At 43.2% G+C, this 18,294-nt stretch overlaps 1 protein-coding gene across 1 annotated transcript in view; it reads left to right on the forward strand.

Moving 5' to 3' along the window:
* Positions 1–18,294, forward strand: part of AK9 (adenylate kinase 9) — a 148,004-nt gene that overhangs the window by 78,461 nt on the left and 51,249 nt on the right. Inside the window, exons 20-25 of the mRNA XM_075553990.1 lie at positions 1,417–1,428; positions 2,317–2,466; positions 5,967–6,056; positions 6,522–6,728; positions 7,291–7,412; positions 15,405–15,617. Of these exons, the coding sequence (XP_075410105.1) occupies positions 1,417–1,428; positions 2,317–2,466; positions 5,967–6,056; positions 6,522–6,728; positions 7,291–7,412; positions 15,405–15,617 (794 nt within the window). The remainder of the gene's footprint in view (positions 1–1,416; positions 1,429–2,316; positions 2,467–5,966; positions 6,057–6,521; positions 6,729–7,290; positions 7,413–15,404; positions 15,618–18,294) is intronic.

Consider the following 18,294-nt stretch of genomic DNA (forward strand, 5'->3'; position numbering starts at 1 on the left):
TTTCTCCCATGGGGCCCCTGCCCTTGCAATTGACAGCCCAACTCATAACCACTAGGCCCCCAAGTTTCCTCTATTCTTTGCACAAAAAGCCTTTATTTTCAGCCAATTTTGTAAGCATATTAAGGGGAGTTAAGGAGGGGAGTTCTCTGACCATAATTCATTCCAACCTCTTCCTAAAAGACTCTATGCCTATATTTCTTAGTGTGGTCGTATAAAATTGGGGCTTAGGCTTCTAAAATATAAATGCCATGCTTTGATTAATATGTAATATTACCTATTACTTTTCATTAACTGCAAGAAATCAAAATGCAAGCCATGTATCCAACTGGAAATTCTTGACTAACTACATTTTTTAAAAGTAAAAATAAATTGTGAAATTACTTATAATAGGATATGTTGTATTTATCCCACTGTATCCAAAAATATTATCTCAACATGTAATCAGTGCTCCATCAGCTCTGATTACAGATGATGAAGCACTGAAAGCACTTACTTGTCTGTGCCAAGAAATTTGGAAGACAGCTACTTGGCCAACTGACTGGGAGAGATACATATTTGTACCCATTCTAAAGAAAGGTGACCCAACAGAATGCTCAAACTATCGAACAATATTACTAATATCACAAGCCAGTAAAATTTTGCTGAAGATCCTCCAACAATGGTTTCAGCAAAACATTGACAAAGGGCTGCCAGAGGTTCAGGCCAGATTCAGAAGAGAACACAGAGCAAGGGGTATCATTGCTGATGTCAGGTGGGTTTGGGATAAAAGTAGAGGATACCAAAATGATATTTGCCTGTATTTTATTGATTATGCCAACTGTGTGGATCATAACAAGCTATGGACAGCCTTGCGAAGACTGCACTGTGCTCCTGCAGAACTTGTACATGGATCGAGAGACAGTGTCTGGACAGAACAAGGGAATACTTTACTGCACGGTTTACAATCAGGAAGGATGTGCCTTAGGGCTGTATCATCTCACTAGACCTATTCAATCTGTATGCTGAGCAGATCATCCGAGAAGCCGACCTAGAGGAAGGAGGTGTGGTATGAGGATTGGAGAAAGGCTTGTTAACAACTTGTGGGGTGCAGATGACACAACCTTGCTGAAGGCGAGGACGTGAAGCACTTGCTAGTGAAGGTCAAGGATTTCAGCCTTCAGTGTGGGTTACAACTCAATGTAAGGAAAACCAAAATCCTCACACCGAGGTCAATAGATAACATCATGATCAATGGAGAAAATGTTGGCGTGGTCAAGGATTTTGTCTTGCTCATGAAAGCAGTGGTCAAGAGATCGAAAGACAAACTGCATCAGGCAAATCAGCTGCATCAGACATCTTCAGTGTCGGAAAGCAAGGATGTGCCTGTGAGGGCTAAGGTATGTCTGACCCAAGCCATGGCATTTTCGATTGCCTCAGATGCAAGCGAAAGTCAGACATTCACTGAAGAAGATCAAAGAGGAATTGATGCCTTTGAGTTGTCGTCCTGGAATAAAATATTGAAAGTCCCATGGAGTGCTACAGGGACAAACCTATCTGCCTTGGACGAAGCATGGCCAGAGTGCTCCTTCAAGACAAGGCTGATGAGACTTAGTTCGAAATGCTCTGGACATGCTGTCAGGAGAGATGGTCCCTGGAGAAGGACCTCGTGTTTGGGAAAGCAGAGGAGCGGTGAAGGAGAGGAAGGCCCTCGCGTAGAGGGATGGACACCATGGCTGCAACATTGGGATCAGGCACAGGCACAATCGTGAGGCTACTGCAGGACCAGGCACTGTTTTCTTTGCAGAACCGACTTGATGGTATTTACCCATAACAACACATAATCAGTAAAAAAAAATGCTAATAAGGTATTTTTCATAATATTTTTCATATTAAATCCTCAAAATTCACTGTGTATTATATACTTATAGCTCGATTTGTACTAGCCATACTTCAACTATTCAAAAATTCAAACACTCAGGTGTCTTGGGTCTCTGAAACACATGGCTAGTGGCTACCATGCTAGACAGTAGCCATACCCTATTGAGTTTGGGCTATTTGTAGGGTTTTTTACTGTTATGTATTTAGAGTTACCATAAACATTTCCTCTTTGGAATGAACTCTGAGCAGATTACCAGCATCTGTACTGTTACATTTTAATATCATATCTATATCTGTAAATATATATCTTGTAAAACCAAATATTTTAGGCAAGCCAAGACTATTCCTTAGTCTTTTGGAGCCTCAACAGTTAACACAGTACTTGGCACCCAGTAAAACCTATTGACCTAACTGAATAATGATATATTTCTTCTCTCTCGTTTTCCCCCCTAGAAGAAGCTGAGCAAGAGGCTGAAGAAGAGCTGGACACCGAGGAGTCTGAAGTTCCTGAGGGCTCCGAGGCCCCGGAGGCATCCGAAGACGCCAGGCAGTCGCTGTTAACTGAAGAGTCCGAGCTGTCTGAGCTCCCAGAGACAGAGTCCGATCCAGGTTCGCCTTTAATGGAAGGTCACACCCTGACCTCTACTCATGTCCATTAGTGTGCCCATGTGTACGTGTGCATGCATGTGTCTTGTATTTTGAGGAAGTGGAGGCAAGCCAGCAATGAAGGGATGGGCCCTGAGAGAGTACTCATTTAATCCCTACCACGTGGTGTGAGTGTGATGGGGAAGCTGTGTGTGTGTGTGTTCTGTTATTTTTAGATATGTTAATATGTGAATGTGTTTACCTGGAATTCAATCAAGTCTTTTTGTCTTCATGACAAGTTCTTCCACCAGGTTAAAATAGTTTTCTCGATTATATCCTCATTTATTGTTTTGGATTCTTTTCTCAGAATTACATATTCTTCTTCAGGTGAGATAGCTCTTCTTTCTCAACCACAGTCACCTCTTCCCTGGCAGTGCTCACCTCGTTGACCTTTTAGTCTGTGTTCTTTATTATTACTAGTCTGTGTTCTTCGAAGTGATGTCCCCCCACCTCCCTAATTTACTGTCTCTGCTCCTTATCTCCCCTCTCCTACAACGTATTTCAAATCTGCTCATGCACTTTCTACTTCCTTGCATTATTGTTTTTATTTCAGCTAGCTTTCTTGAATTTCTGCCTTACCTTGGAGTGCTGTCTCCTTAGGTCTGACTGCTCTACTGCATAAGCTCTATTGTCCTCTTGTATGAAGACACCAAGCACATATCTTGTAAAATGTGTTTCTGCTTTATGTAAGAAACTCATCTCAGAAGAAACTCTTTAACCCTTTGACGGCAGCACTCCCTTTGACTGCTGCTATTATCATTGCTGACTGATGCCCGAATGGAGCTGTGTTAGTCAGGGTTGGCAGGAGAAACAAATCTAGGGAGACTTATATGTATATAAGAGAGATCTCTTTTGGGTGAAGGAAGATGTCAGACAGGGTAAGGCATGACAAAATAATAATAATTTATAAATTATCAAGAGTTTGTGAGGGAGGGGGAGCAGAGTGGGAAGGGAACAAATGAGGATCTGACACCAAGGACTCAAGAGAAAGAAAGTGTTTTGAGAATGATGATGGCAACAAATGGACAAATGTGCTTGACACAATGGATGGATGGATGGATTGTGAAAAGAGTTTGTACGAGCCTCCAATAAAATGATTTTTTAAAAAGAATTGTACAATTTAAAAAATAAATAAATAAGAGAGAAATTTATATCAAAGGGCAATTATACCTTAAGAAAACATCCCATCCCAGTCCAGATCAAGTCAATAATCCAATATTACCCCATATGTCAATACTAGTCTGTAAATTCCTCTTTAAGCTCAAGCAGCCATGGAATAATGCTGAATGCAGGGAGATCACAGGCCAGTGGGAGGGAAATCGTGTGGATCCAGTGGTGGTGGAAGCATCTCAGCACTGGTGTGAGTCTCCATGTGGCTCCTCCAGCTCCAGGGCTCCTGCTCTATCAGCGTAGCCCCATGTGACTTGTCAACAGGAATGTCTTTCAGGGAGTGAGTGTATCTGGCCTCCAGTGAGCTATTTATGTGCATTGTACCTCCAAATGAGGCCACCAAGCTGCAACCTGATTGACAGGTTAAACTTCACCCTATCACTCTTAATAGTCTCAAGTTAACACCAGATTAGGTAACTACCACAGGAGCAGACGATATCTGACTCTTAAATTTATCAAGAGGAAGGATAAGTAGACTATCCTTAAGAAAGCTCTGCAGAGACGCAACAAATTCGTCTTTTCTCCCCTCATCTCTCTCCCTCTCTGCCATCAAGTGGATTCCAACTCATGGTGACCCAATAGGACAGAGTAGAATATCCCCTTGGGCTTTCTGAGATGCTAAATTTTTGTGGGAACAGAGGGCCTCATCTTCCTCCCTCAGAGTGATGGGTGGGTTCAAACCTCCAACCTTGAGGTTAGTATCTCAGAAGATATCCAGCCATGACACCAGGTCTCCTTAAACTTCTTACAAGGCACTCTCAAGACCTGAAGGTCAAGTTAATATGCATCAGCCTAGTTAGACTTGGCGCTTCCAAGTATCCATCATGTATGGCTTTCCTAGGCTCTGTCTTCTTCATTCCCAACCACTGCATTCTTGGATTAAGTCAGAAAGGCTACAGCAGCTTATAATTCTTTGTACATCCTTGATGCTCATGCCTTTGCCATTATTTCTAGTTGAACAGCTTAAGTAACCAAGCATCATAAGCCTAATCAAGGCCAGCCCTAGGCTTCTTCCTGTCTGCTTCCTGCTCTGTTGAGTATTAAACCCACCATCCACTGCCATGGAGTTGATTCCCATCCATAGCAACCCCATGAGTGAAACTGCCCCCTTCAAGGTTCCCAGACTATAACTCTTTGCCAGAGCTGATAAACTCATTTTTCTCCAGAGGAGCGGCTGATTAAGTTCAAACTGTTGACCTTGAAGCTAACAGCCAATGCATAACCCCCATACCACCAGCACTCCTTTAGATAGTGTGAATTCTGGATGTAGAAATATAACCCCACTATAGCTTTAGCAAACTCAGAAGGCAGTTTCCACCCATAAAAAATGCTTTGAGAGTGATTAGGGCAAAGAATGTACGGATGTGCTTTATACAATTGAAGTATGTATATGTGTGGATTGTGATAAGAGTTGTATGAGCCCCTAATAAAATGTAAAAAAAGAAAAGAAAATGATTAGGGCAAAGAATGTACAGATGTGCTTCATACAATTGATGTATGTATATGCATGGATTGTGATAAGAGTTGTATGAGCCCCTAATAAAATGTTTTTTTTTAAATGACTGTATGGTGTGTTAGCTCAGGTTGACTAGAGAAACAAATCCAGAGACACTCATATGTGTGTAAGACAGAACTTTATATCAAAGAACAAGTGTACATTTAAAAACATCACATCCCAGCCAGATCAATACCATAAGTCCAATGTTAGCCTATATGTCCGATACTAGTCCATAAATTATTTTCATACTTACACAGTACCTGCGATGATGCCAGGCTCGTGGGTGGAAAGTCTTGTGGATCCAGTGGTGTTGGAAGCATCTCTAGGGCCCTGGTTGCCATCAGCGTGGCCCCATGTGGCTTGTCAACAGGAAGGCAAAGCAGAAAGAGAGGCCTCCCTCTTCTGATGGCAGAATCAAGGGAGAAAGCGTTCCCAATCCTCATGGGAAGCCAGAAGGCCATACCCACAAGAAGGGATCATCAGACTGTGACTTGATTGACAGGCTAGACTCCACCCCTTCATTCTTTTACCAAGTTGACATGAAATTGTGTAACTTCCACACCTGGTGTGTCCATTATCACTCTGGTTAATAGCTTTTTTACATATGTAAGAAAAAATATACATATATATATCTCCTTACATATTTTTAATGTCAAACTTGGTCCTCAAAGAACTTTATGTTCAATAAATATGAGTTAAAGTCTGTTTTGAAATGTTCTTTGAGCCAAATCTTTTACAAGAGAATCATGTTTTAACCATCGAAACCCTCAACCCCTAAAAGGTTTTCTCTTTTCAGCAGCTGAGCCCACTGAGATTCCTTCTGTGGACACTGAAATTCCAAAAGAGTCTAAAGAAGGCCTGGAAACGGAGAAATTTTCTGAAACAGGTGAGACGGGGACACAAAGGTTGTTCGTCCATGAAAGTGCTTTTCGTGTTTGCTTACAAAGCATCTTGTCCCTTATTTTAGTCCCAACTTCCAACTTACTTCTTCTTAAATTCTATGACAGTTGTGTGTGATATTTCTTACACCTGCTTCATTCAAAACGGATCTAAGCAGATTATAACACTCTATTTTATCAAATCTTATTTTAATACGTGTTGCTAACAGTAAAAAGGGCCATATGAAATTCACATAGATTTCCCCAGGAATTTGGACTTACTAATAGATACGAATTCATTAGAGTCAGCACGAGGAACAAGCACAGTTGATATATAAATCTGTGGAACGGCTATTGTGGCGTTCTTCAAATGGTGCTAAAATACTATAGAGCATAAACCTTTTCTACAAGATGTACAAAAAGATGCTATTGAACACTTCTTCCCGCCGCCCCACCCTTTACCATTTCCTCAGAGGTGGTGCTGCCTGAGTACCCCAAAGACTCTTTTCCGGATGTTCCCGAAATGGAGCCGTTTAAAGAGAGTCTGAAACATTTCGCCAACTCCTGGAAACAGCTGGAAAATACGCTCGGTGAATTAATTCCTATCCCGACTTTAAACATGGAGATTGCTGGTAAAACTCCAGAGGAACTACTTCAGAGAGTGATTGAGATGATGGAAAGTAAGGACTTTAATCATAATCTTTGTGATCAAGAGCATGTAATATTACTAAGAGTCATATGGAATGTTAAAGGCCTTCTTGATTGGTTGTGAAATAAAACATTCAGTGTATCCAGGGAGATGAGATGTCAGATACTTCATGATTGTGGGAGCAGCCCCCATCTAATCAGAAGAGCTAGCGGGTACAACTAGCACTGGCCATACTGCACAGCAGTCACATAAAGAATTTGTAAAGACCTATTGGTGGTTAAGCACTGGGCAGCTCATCTCCAGGTCAGCAGTTCAGAACCATCAGACAGTCCAGGGGAGAAAAATGAAGCTTTCTATGTCAGTCAAGAGTCCAGTCTCAGAAACCCACAGGGACAGTTCTACCCTGTCCTAGAGTGAGACCATAAGTCAGAGTCAACGCAATGGCAATGAGTTTGAGTTTGATTTATGTACATATGTCACCTAAGAGATTAGTAATTATAATTAGTTGTCTTAGCCCTTGCCTTTGATTACAGTAGTACATGAACATTCTTTTATTATACATATATTTTCCCAAATCTCTCTTTTTGAAATAGAACCCTTCAAATACATTGGTTGGGAGTTAACCATGGATGATTATGATGAAGAAACAGAAGACTTTCAGGCTGAAACGGAAGCTGATGAAGAGTTTGACGAAGAGGAGGAGGAAGAAGAAGAGGTGAGAGTCTTTCATTCTTCATTCTCCTTTGGCAAGTCGCCCAAACAACTTCGAACCAGAGTGCTAACGATCGCTTTTGGAGCCCAAAGAAACACACAGGTGTCCGCAATTTCATCAGGCAAGACTTTCATATACCGACTCTTCCAAAGAGCACAGCCCTAAGGAGTAGGCTCAAGGAAGGGCGTCACTAGAGGTGCGATGGAGACATTTTGAAGGATGACATTTGGGATGAGACAGAAAAGCGGAAGAGGATCTGGCCAAAGATCACTGGCCTGCAAAGGCCCAGCAAATCCACTGCCATCTTGGTTATGCCGCCTTCCGCCCCTGCAGCACCGAGGAGAACTGCCCCTTCGGGGTTTCCAAGACTTCCTGTCTTCCCAGGCGTACACAGCCTGCTCTCTCTTTGAGCCCGTGGTCAGCAGCTCAGGGCGGAGTTCACCACACCACCAGAGCTCCTCGGGCTCAGAGGTGGGCTCAAAATCAGCATGGCCAAGAAGGAAATTGAATGTGGCTCCACACAACCTCCCCCTCTGGCTGCACTTGACCCCTGAAATGCCAGGACTATAGATAGCATATTACCTCTGGGAAGAGAGAAAGGGGATATGTGGGGAGGGAGAGGTAGCTATTAGAGAAGTCCATCTTTATCATGTTAGTTTCTAATATAAAATGCAGTAAGGGAGTCTCCGAGGAGCTACTTGCACAGTAGGCTGTTGTGATCTCACCAGAAACAACCCTTGTTCAAGCCCCATTCTTATCCCCATTCTCATTGGGATGTTCATCCAACTGAGGCTTCCATCAAGAACAAAACAGGAAGTGGCTGTTCCCATGTTGACCTTTAGAAAGAAGTAGTGGTCAGAACATACAAAGATGTACCTGCCACTTACCCATTAGTGCTTACGTGTCCAGGCGATATGCCTTGGGAATCTAGTAACAGTTTTCAAGATTTTGTCAAGAGTGGCTCAAAGAAGGGATTTATATTCTCACTAAGATTCAGATGCATTTCGTTTCTTGTCCTCCGTGGTCTTTCTGCCATGTCTGCTGATCTCCTGAGCCCTACTCTCTTTTACTTCCTGCTTCTCAGTCTTGTCGACATGGTTAAGACTTGTGTTTTTAGGGATGGTCTTCACTGGTAATTAATGACTTTTTCTCATCGCCTTACTTCCTCCCAGGAAACTGAAACACCATTCTCGAGGCCCCAATCAATGTCTTAAATGAGAAGATTGGCAGAAGACATATTTCAAAAGTATGAGAGCAATGATGAATAGAAAGAAATGCAAATAATGAGAGAAAAGATATTTAGAGCACAGATCCAAGAGACCTAGCCGTTGAAGGGTGTTAGAGAGGAGGAAAAGGAAGAGGTGGCAGCGAGGCAAGACTTCATTTCCCCGCATCTCAGACATAACCTACAGATTGGAATTAAAAAAAAAAAAAGGGAAAAAACTCACTGCCACTGAGTCAGTGCTGACTCATAGTGACCCCCATGGGTTTCCCAGACTGTAATTGTTTACCGGTGTAGAAAGCCCAGTCTATCTCCCTCAAACCTGCTGGTGGTTTTGAACAGCCGACCATGCGGAGGGCAGCCCAGCACACAGCCACTACCCCACCAGGGCTCCATTACAGATTCAAAGGCACACCAAGTCCAAGGAGGCCTGGTGAAAAAGGTACACACCTAGCCCTGCATGAACTTTGAGGAAAAAGAGAAAACAGTACAGACATCCAAACAGAGAATCGCACTTTCAGAATGCGCCGATGGGCTGGTGGCACAGAGGTTTAAGCAATCCACTGCTGGCCTAAAAATTGGCGGTGTGAAGTCGGCAGCTGCTCCGTGGGAGGAAGCGATGGCTGTCCACTCCAGGGAAGATGGCCGTGGTTGCTGTTAGGTCCTGTCACGTTGGTTCCTACTCCAAGTGAAGAAGCGTACTTCAGAATAAAGCACCGCCCCGTTCTGCACTCTCCTTACAATCACTGCCCTCCTTAGTCCATTTGCGGCCACTGCGCCGCCCCCTCTTGTTTTGGTGTCTCTTTCCCTCACCCTTTCTTTTACGAGCATGATGTGCTCCTCCAGGGCGGGCCCCGCCTCAGAGCACACCCAATGTGTGGGTGATGACACTTGCCAAGGGCACTTCATCTACCAGCTTGGAAACCCAGTGGAGCAATTCGGCTCTGTCCTACAGGGTTGCTGGGAGTCGAAATGGACTCGATGGCAGTGGATTAAAATAAGTCCTTGAAACTTTAAATGCATCTACACCTACAGAAACTTTCTAAGTGCTAGTGAGTTAAATAAGAAACAAAAAATGAAATTATAGATGATTCAATAATGAATAATGCGTACAATTAAAATCCCATGTAAGAGAAAAAGAAATGAGGGTTGCCAGATAGCAACCAGGGTGTGCATTTATGGGATGTGCTTACACTGAAAAAAGTATGTGCTGTCTAAACTTCAAATTTAATTGGACATTCTGTATTTTTGTTTAAGTCTGGCAACCCAACTTTTTAAAAATCATTTTATTGGGGCCTCATACAACTCTTATAATCCATACATCCATCCATTGTGTCAAGCACAATTATACATTTGTTGCCATCATCATTCTCAAAACATTTCTACTTGAGCCCTTGGTATCAGCTCCTCACTTTTCCCCCTCCCTCCCGCTCCCCTCTCCCTCGTGAACCCTTGATAATTTATAAATTATTATAATTTTGTCATATCTTACACTGTCCAAAGTCTCCCTTCACCCACTTTTCTGTTGTCCATCCCCCAGGGAGGAGGTTATATATAGATCCTTATAATCGGTTCCCCCTTTATACCCCATCTTCCCTCAACCCTCCCGTTATCACCACTCACACCACTGGTCCTGAAGGGCTCATCTGTCCTGCATTCCCTGTGTTTCCGGTTCCTATCTGTACCAGTGTACATCCTCTGGTCTAGACAGATTTGTAAAGTAGAATTGGGATCATGATAGTGGGGAAGAGGAATCATTTAAGAACTGAGGAAAGTTGCATGTTTCATCATTGCTACACTGCACCCTGACTGGCTCGTCTCCTCCCTGCAACCCTTCTGTAAGGGGGTGTCAAGTTGCCTATAGATGGGCTTTGGGTCCTCAATCTGCACACACACCCCCCCCGACCACATTCACAATGATATGATTTTTTTGTTCTTTGATGCCTGATACCTGATTCCTTTGACACCTCATGGTCATACAGGCTGGTGTGCTTCTTCCATGTGGGCTTTGCTGCTTCTAAGCTAGATGGTCACTTGTTTACCTTCAAGCCTGTAAGACCCCAGATGCTATATCTTTTGATAGATGGGCACCATCAGCTTTCTTCACTATATTTGCTTATGCACCCACTTTGTCTTCAGTGATCATACCGGGAAGGTGGGCACCCACTGATATGATTTTTTGTTCTTTGATGCCTGATACCTGATCCTTTCTACACCTTGTGGTCACACAGGCTGGTGTGCTTCTTCCATGTGGGCTTTGTTGCTTCTCAGCTAGATGGCTGCTTCTTTACCTGCAAGTCTTTAAGACCCTAGACCAGGGGCCCTCAAACTACGGCCTGTGGGACACATGCAGCCTGCCGAGGACATTTATCCAGCCCATCGGATGTTTTTGCCCCATTTGCTTTTTTACTTCAAAATAAGATGTGTGCAGTGTGCATAGGAATTTGTTCAAATTTTTTTAAAACAATAGTCCATCCCTCCAATGGGTCTGAGGAACAGTGAACTAGCCCCCTGTTTAAAATGTTTGAGGACCCCTACTCTAGACAGTATATCTTTTTTTTTTAATTTTAACAATTTATTAGGGGCTCATACAATTCTTATCACAGTTCATACATATACATACATCAATTGTATAAAGCACATCTGTACAGTCCCTGCCCTAATCATTTTTTTCTCCTCTTTTCTTTTTTTACATTTTATTAGGGACCCATACAACTCTTATCACCATCCATACATATACATACATCAATTGTATAAAGCACATCCATACATTCCCTGCCCCAATCATTCTCAAAGCATTTGCTCTCCACTTAAGCCCCTTGCATCAGGTCCTCTTTTTTTTTTCCCCTCCCTCCCCTTTCCCCCCTCCCTCATGTGTCCTTGGTAATTTATACATAGTTATTTTGTCATATCTTGCCCTATCCGGAGTCTCCCTTCCCCCCTTCTCTGCTGTCCCTCTCCCAGGGAAGAGGTCACATGTGGATCCTTGCAATCAGTTCCCCGCTTCCAACCCACTCACCCTCCACTCTCCCAGCATCGTCCCTCACACCCTTGGTCCTGAAGGTATCATCCACCCTGGATTCCCTGTACCTCCAGCCCTCATATGCACCAGTGTACAGCCTCTGTCCTATCCAGGCCTGCAAGGTAGAATTCGGATCATGGTAGTTAGGGGGAGGAAGCATCCAGGATCTGGGGGAAAGCTGTGTTCCCCATCGGTACTACCTCGCACCCTAATTAACCCATCTCCTCTCCTAAACGCCTCTATGAGGGGCTCTCCATTGGCCGACACTTGGGCCTTGGGTCTCCACTCTGCACTTCCCCCTTCATTTAATATGGTATATATATACATATACATATACATATACATATACATATACATATATATACACACACATATCGTTGTTGTTTTTTTTGCATGATGCCTTATACCTGGTCCCTTGGCACCTCGTGATCGCACTGGCCGGTGTGCTTCTTCCATGTGGGCTTTTTTGCTTCTGAGCTAGATGGCCGCTTGTTCACCTTCAAGCCTTTAAGACCCCAGACACTATCTCTTTTGATAGCCGGGCACCATCAGCTTTCTTTACCACATTTGCTTATGCACACATTTGTCTTCAGCGATTGTGTTGGGAAGGTGTGCCTCATGGAATGCCAATTTAATAGAACAAAGTGTTCTTGCATTGAGCAAGTACTTGAGTGGAGGCCCAATGTCCATCTGCTGCCTTAATACTAAACCTATAAATATATGCACATAGATTTATTTCCGCATCCTCATATATAAATATGTTTACATATGTACATGCCTGTATTTAGACCTTTATAAATGCCCTTTACTTCCTAGCTCTTCCCTCTATTTCCTTTAACTTTCCTCTTATCCCACTATCATGCTCAGCCTTCATTTGGGTTACAGTAATTCCTCTCGATTACATTACCCTTTATCACACTCTAGCAGGCCTCCTACACCCTCCTCACCACTGATTTGGATCACTTGTTGTTCCCTTGTCCCTAGGTTGGTCGACACCACCTCCTTTCCCCTACCTCCCCCTCTCCCATGTCCCCCTGAAAACATCAGTCCTGTTGTTTTCTTCTCCAGACTGTTCATCCAGCCTATCCTATCTAGACAGATATTCAGAGATAATAATATGCATCAAAAAACAAGGCATAGCAAGACGAAGCAACAAGAGAGAACACAATTATGACAACAAAAAAGAAAACCAATGACCCAGAAAAGAATTAATTAATTTTTAAAAAGAAGAAAAATAAAAAATTATAGAAATTTTTAAAAGAAAGAAAACTCTGTAAATAGATCAAGGTCTGATATTTTACCTTAGGCGTGTCCTCCAGTCAAGTCCGACGGGGTGCCACGCTCTGCTCCCAGAGTCTGTCCTTTGCACTCCCTCGGGAGTTCCCTGCTCAGCATCCCAGTTGCTCTGCTGCACACCTGTAGTGGTTTGCCTCAGTGTTGCAGGGTCAGACTGGGCCAATCCCAACACTGAGTCTCCAGTGTTGTAACCCATAGGGCCATGGGTCAATGAGGGATGTCGTGTCTCATAGAGGGATCAGCCATATGGTCCACTCTGTGCATAGGCTCTTCAGAGCAGAAATATTATCGTCCAGGCCTGCTGGGTCAGGATGTGCTCCACTCTCTCTTCCTCCCCCTTCATTTGCTCCCCTGTGCTCTCATCAGACATGTCCCTCTACCGAGCTGCAGCTTCAGTGCTGTCCTCTAAAGTAAATTCTTCTGGGGGGAGAGGCAGTTGTCCGTGTACCTGGTATGTGGGTCGAGCCCTCAGGCCCCTCCACTGGCATCCCTCTCCATGCTGGCAGGTTGCATTCGCATACCGGAAAACCGGATTTAAGTCTGGTCCCTCTTTCCCTGTGGAGACACAAACAGTGGCCTCCTCTTGGGTGGGTCAGTGCCCTATTCCCCCGCCACGCATCCCTCTCTGTTTTTTTCCCCTTTCCTCCCCACCCCTCCTTTTTAGTTGTTAGCAACCCAACTTTAAGTTAATAGAAAACAAAATAAACTGGAAAAGCTAACAAGAACTTGAAATAAAAGCATTACAAAGAAAACAAAAGCAAGTAGAAGGAAAGTTAAAGGTAGAATTTGTGAATAAAAAAATGGACAAAATAAAAACAGTTGGGAAAATAAATAAATAAAAACAGTTGACTTAATTATAAAAAATGCCAGGTTATTTCCTTGAAAGGAAAATAAAATAGACAAATTTCTAGCAAGACAGATAAAAAAGAAGCAATCAACATGTAAAATGGGTATATATTAGATTAATAAACAAAAGAAAGAATTGTTTTAAATTATAGAAGCTTCATACTAATATAGTTGAATGTCAAGTTAAAAAGGGTTCACCCTCAAAATTCAATTCCTGAAATTTATTTAAGAGGAAAGAGATACTCAATTAACAAAAACAATAGAAGGGTTTGTAGGTCGTGTCTAATATGCTTTCTCTGACAGTTGCTATGATACAGTGGCATAGGGAGCTATGCATTAAGCTGCGAACCACAAGGTCAGCGGTTCGAAGCCCCAGTCACTCTGTGGGAGTGAGACTGCCTGCCTGACAAGATGTAAAGTCTCAGAAACCCAGAGACAATTCGACTCTGTCCCACAGGGTTGCTGTGAGTGGAACTGGTTGGATGGTAGAGTGTGGTGTTGGTGCATTCATGGTTGATACATTCCTCGATGTCATAGAAAAAGGGTAACTACTCCTCAGTTCATTCTGAAACTTGCGCAACCCTAATGCAAAATTGAACACGGATGGGACAAGAGATGCATTGATTCGTCTCAGTTTTTATATCCTTACCAAAGGTTGGACATTATGTCTAATTCTGTTACAGAAGAAACATAGGACAATTATATAAAGGTTTTTTCCCCCATTTGAATTTTTTAAAATGTTTTGTCTTTAAATATGTCTATTTTTTATACTTATATTGATAGGATATATTTAGGGGGAAAGGCGCTGGAATGATCCTCACAAAACAATTAAGAGAACTGATATGCTATTGGACTGGAAACGGCGAGTGACTTCACTTGACCCCTGTCATGCATTCTGAATAATTTTACAATAAGTGTGCATTAATAGAAGCAAAGCAAATCTTAAAACATTTCCCATTTCCTTTTAAGGAGTTAGGGCCCTGATTCAACGTTTCCTGGGCTTGTTGGAGCTGGATGCTGTCTAGTGGATCCTGACTCACGTGGGCCTCATGGGACAGTGCACAACTGCCCCAGAGCACTTTCTCGGCGGTGATTTTTTTAAAAATCATTTTATTGGGGGCTCTTACAGCTCTTATCACAATCCATACATGCATACATTGTGTCAAGCATATTTGTACATACGTTTCTTGGGTGTGCTGTTTAGCAACAGGGCTCTAGGCTGTTTTGCTGAATCTCCATGGAGAGAATTCAAGCCGCCAGCCTTTCGTTAGCTTAGCTTATTTCCTCGAGAATAGTTTTGCTTTTGTTTTCTTTCTTTCTTTGGAAACAAACTCCACAGTGACCCTGCACTGGTACCGCCTGACGTTTTTCCTTCCATCCGTGACCATAGAAGGATGGAGATGGTGTCATTCCCCATGATGCTTATGGAAAGCAAGAATCAACGGAATGTGAATTCACGGGGATATGAGAACTGAATTTGTTTTAAAATTTAATTTAAATCATATAGGGACTGGCCCTTTGTATTGTTATTATTTTTACATTTCCATCTTTAGTATGATGTACCAATGACTTCTTAACAATGATCCCCAAACTTTGCGTGTGTCTCTAGAATGAAGAGCGAATTAAAGAAAGACGGAGGCAGTTGGGAGATTCCAAGCACTACTGTCCGGTGGTTCTCAAGGAAAACTTCGTCCTGCAACCAGGCAGCTTAGACGAAGCTGTTAAATATCGAGAAAAGATCTACTACTTTTCCAGTCCTGAGACTAAAGAGAAGTTCTTGGAACACCCTGAGGAGTACATAGCCCAAAAGGAACCACTAAAGGTGAAAATCTTAACTCCGGCTCCTTAGGTTTGGGGACTTCTGTTAACTTTAGCACTTCCTACCCACCTCCACCATTGAAGTCTGAGAAGTTCCTCATCTGATATAGCAATGAAATGCAGTTTTGGAATGTAGCATAACAACAAGGATCCATTTTGATTTCTACATCGATGCTTCCCTACAACAGGCTTCAAAACGTTCGTGGAAATTTTTCATTACCCTTTCATTCCATTTTTCCATGAATTTTTCGAAGGCCCCTGCTAGGTCTCTTTTGATCGGAGTAAAAAGACAAAGAAAGCTGGATTTGGTGGGTTAGTGTTGGATACGTGGCTTGGTGGTTTCTAAGCTGGGCTTTGATCTGCGTGGTTGGAAATTCGAAACCACCAGCAGCTCCAAGGGAGAAAGACCAGGCCTTCTACTCCTTTCAACAGTTGCAGTCTCAGAGACCCCTGCGGGTGGGTCCCTTTGAATCAGCACTGTCGCCATGGCAGGGAGCTCGGTTTGGGTATTTGGTGTAGGCAGAAGCGGTTTGAAATTATCTTTAGGAAGATACCGATCAAGTGGGACTGCAGTTGGTTGGCTCACATTCAGAGGAGTGTTTCCTGGGGTGAGTTCACCTCTGACTGGCTTGCTGTCAGAAGCAGAATGCTGCCAGGGATGGAGCCAATTACAAAGAAAATGTTCTCTAAGCTCAGTTGCCCATCAATTAAATGGGCTTAAAACAAAATTTAAGAACTATAAAGCAATCAGTCTTTTCCTCAATTTGTGGTAACATTTTCATTCTTATTGATCTGCCATTGGGACCAATGTTCCTACTTTAGAAACATATGCTTGAGGACACGTGGTGGCAATGTTGTATTCATTTTTTAAAATAAAGCAGAATACATCATTCTACAGATTCAGATCACAGTCTTCATTTTTAGGCCTTACTTCCTGATTCTCTTCCATAAGAATATCTATATTTTTCTAGTGTCTATAACTTTTGGTACTGCTTTTTCACTTAATATTATATCAGAGAAGTCTTTCTATTAGTACATAGATTGCATAACTTAATATTTTTATATCATAACTAATAATTTTCAGCATCAAAATGGTTTTAGACATTCGTTCATAGTGGTCTCCTCGATGAACATGAAATGGTACTGGGGGGAATCTTTGGGGCCATCCTGCTTGTTCCTCTTGAGTTTCCTGATTAATATAATTCTCTGGAATGAGATTACTGAACCCAGCTACATAAATCACAGTGTGGTGCCAGGCCTTCCCGAGCATAACATTGGAACATTATTTGAATTCTTCTGGATAATTTGGGCCCTTTTCAAGGACTTCAATTTTTCAATGGCGCCCTCGGGAACTGTTGAGGCTGTGGAAGGGAGTGCGGCCATTGATCTTGTATCGCTTTCAGCTGTCCTTTCTCACCAATGACTCATTCTGTTGCTTCCGATCTATGGTCGTTTTCACGCAAATCCATGCGAGTCTGTCGGGGGAAACCGTCCTCCAACTAGCAAAGGACCAGCAGGCGCAATTGTAGGGCGATCATATATAAAGATTGCAGTAAAGTCCTAGAGGATAGGGAAGACGGACAAAAAGAGAGTAAAATAGGAGTCAGACACATTTTGTGGTAGCATGCTCACCTCAGCTCCTCTCGATGGGAGAAGTGAGAGAGAACCTGTTCCATCTTGGGACATTTATAGGGAACCATAAGATAGGCATATCCCATAGTTACACTCGTCACAAGGTGGGTGGTCTCTACATTCAGGCCCCTGAGCTCACAGGTGAGGAAACCTGATACCTGCACTGGAGGAAGGGATGAGGGGGTTGGAGAGAGGACGTCTGCTTCTACAGTGAAAGCTGCATGTGCTGGTAAGAGGTAACTTCGAGGCAGCACTGTGATGGGAGGATCGAGTGGGGGACAGTATTAATTATGAGAATGGGATTGGCACTCACCTCCAACTCACAAGGGTGAAAGCCTCCCCCCACCCCCAGTAACCCAGCCCGCCAGGCCCCTGAATATATGAGAATAAGGGATTCATCCCTATGCAGTCTCTTCCCATCCTCTGCTCCCCACCTGGGTCAGCGCCTGAAAGTCTGCTGATGAGCCCAAAGATTTTCCGCCAAGATCAAGTGCAGGGGGATGGGAATGTCACAGACATTGCCTCTTCCATGTTCAGCTCTGCACTAACAGCAGTATTCTACACAGAGTTCACCTCCATTTCCCCAGCAGTCTTGCCCCCGAGCGATTTGAAATGTGATCGGACTGGTTCTGGGTTTTGCGTTGTACTTCGTTTGCCCGGTGCTCGGTTTCCTTGCTGCTTCTCTTTCTCCACATCATGCTTCTTGCACATGTTCTGAGGGCACGCAGCCCTCCCTCTCCCGCCACAAGCCCGTCTCAGAAGCCAGCTCCTTAACAAGCCTGCGCTTACTTCTCCAGTGATTGCCCTAGAATAAGATCTTACACTTCCATTTCTTGAGAGATCAACTTAAATCGTTTAGAAACGGACCCGCTGAGATGAAAAGTGAAAGCTCGGCTTTTGTGCTGCCTCCTCTTTCTTAGAGTCTTACGTCCATGTCATTTTTCATTCTGCTGTCGGCAGCCTTTATAACTTTAAAGAGCCGTCTCCGATTTCCATTCTTTTTGACCTGTGTTGTGAATCGTTTCTCTTTCCTCTCCACTTAACTGAGA

This window comes from Tenrec ecaudatus, chromosome 7 (genome assembly GCF_050624435.1).
Source record: "Tenrec ecaudatus isolate mTenEca1 chromosome 7, mTenEca1.hap1, whole genome shotgun sequence".
Taxonomy (NCBI): domain Eukaryota; kingdom Metazoa; phylum Chordata; class Mammalia; order Afrosoricida; family Tenrecidae; genus Tenrec; species Tenrec ecaudatus.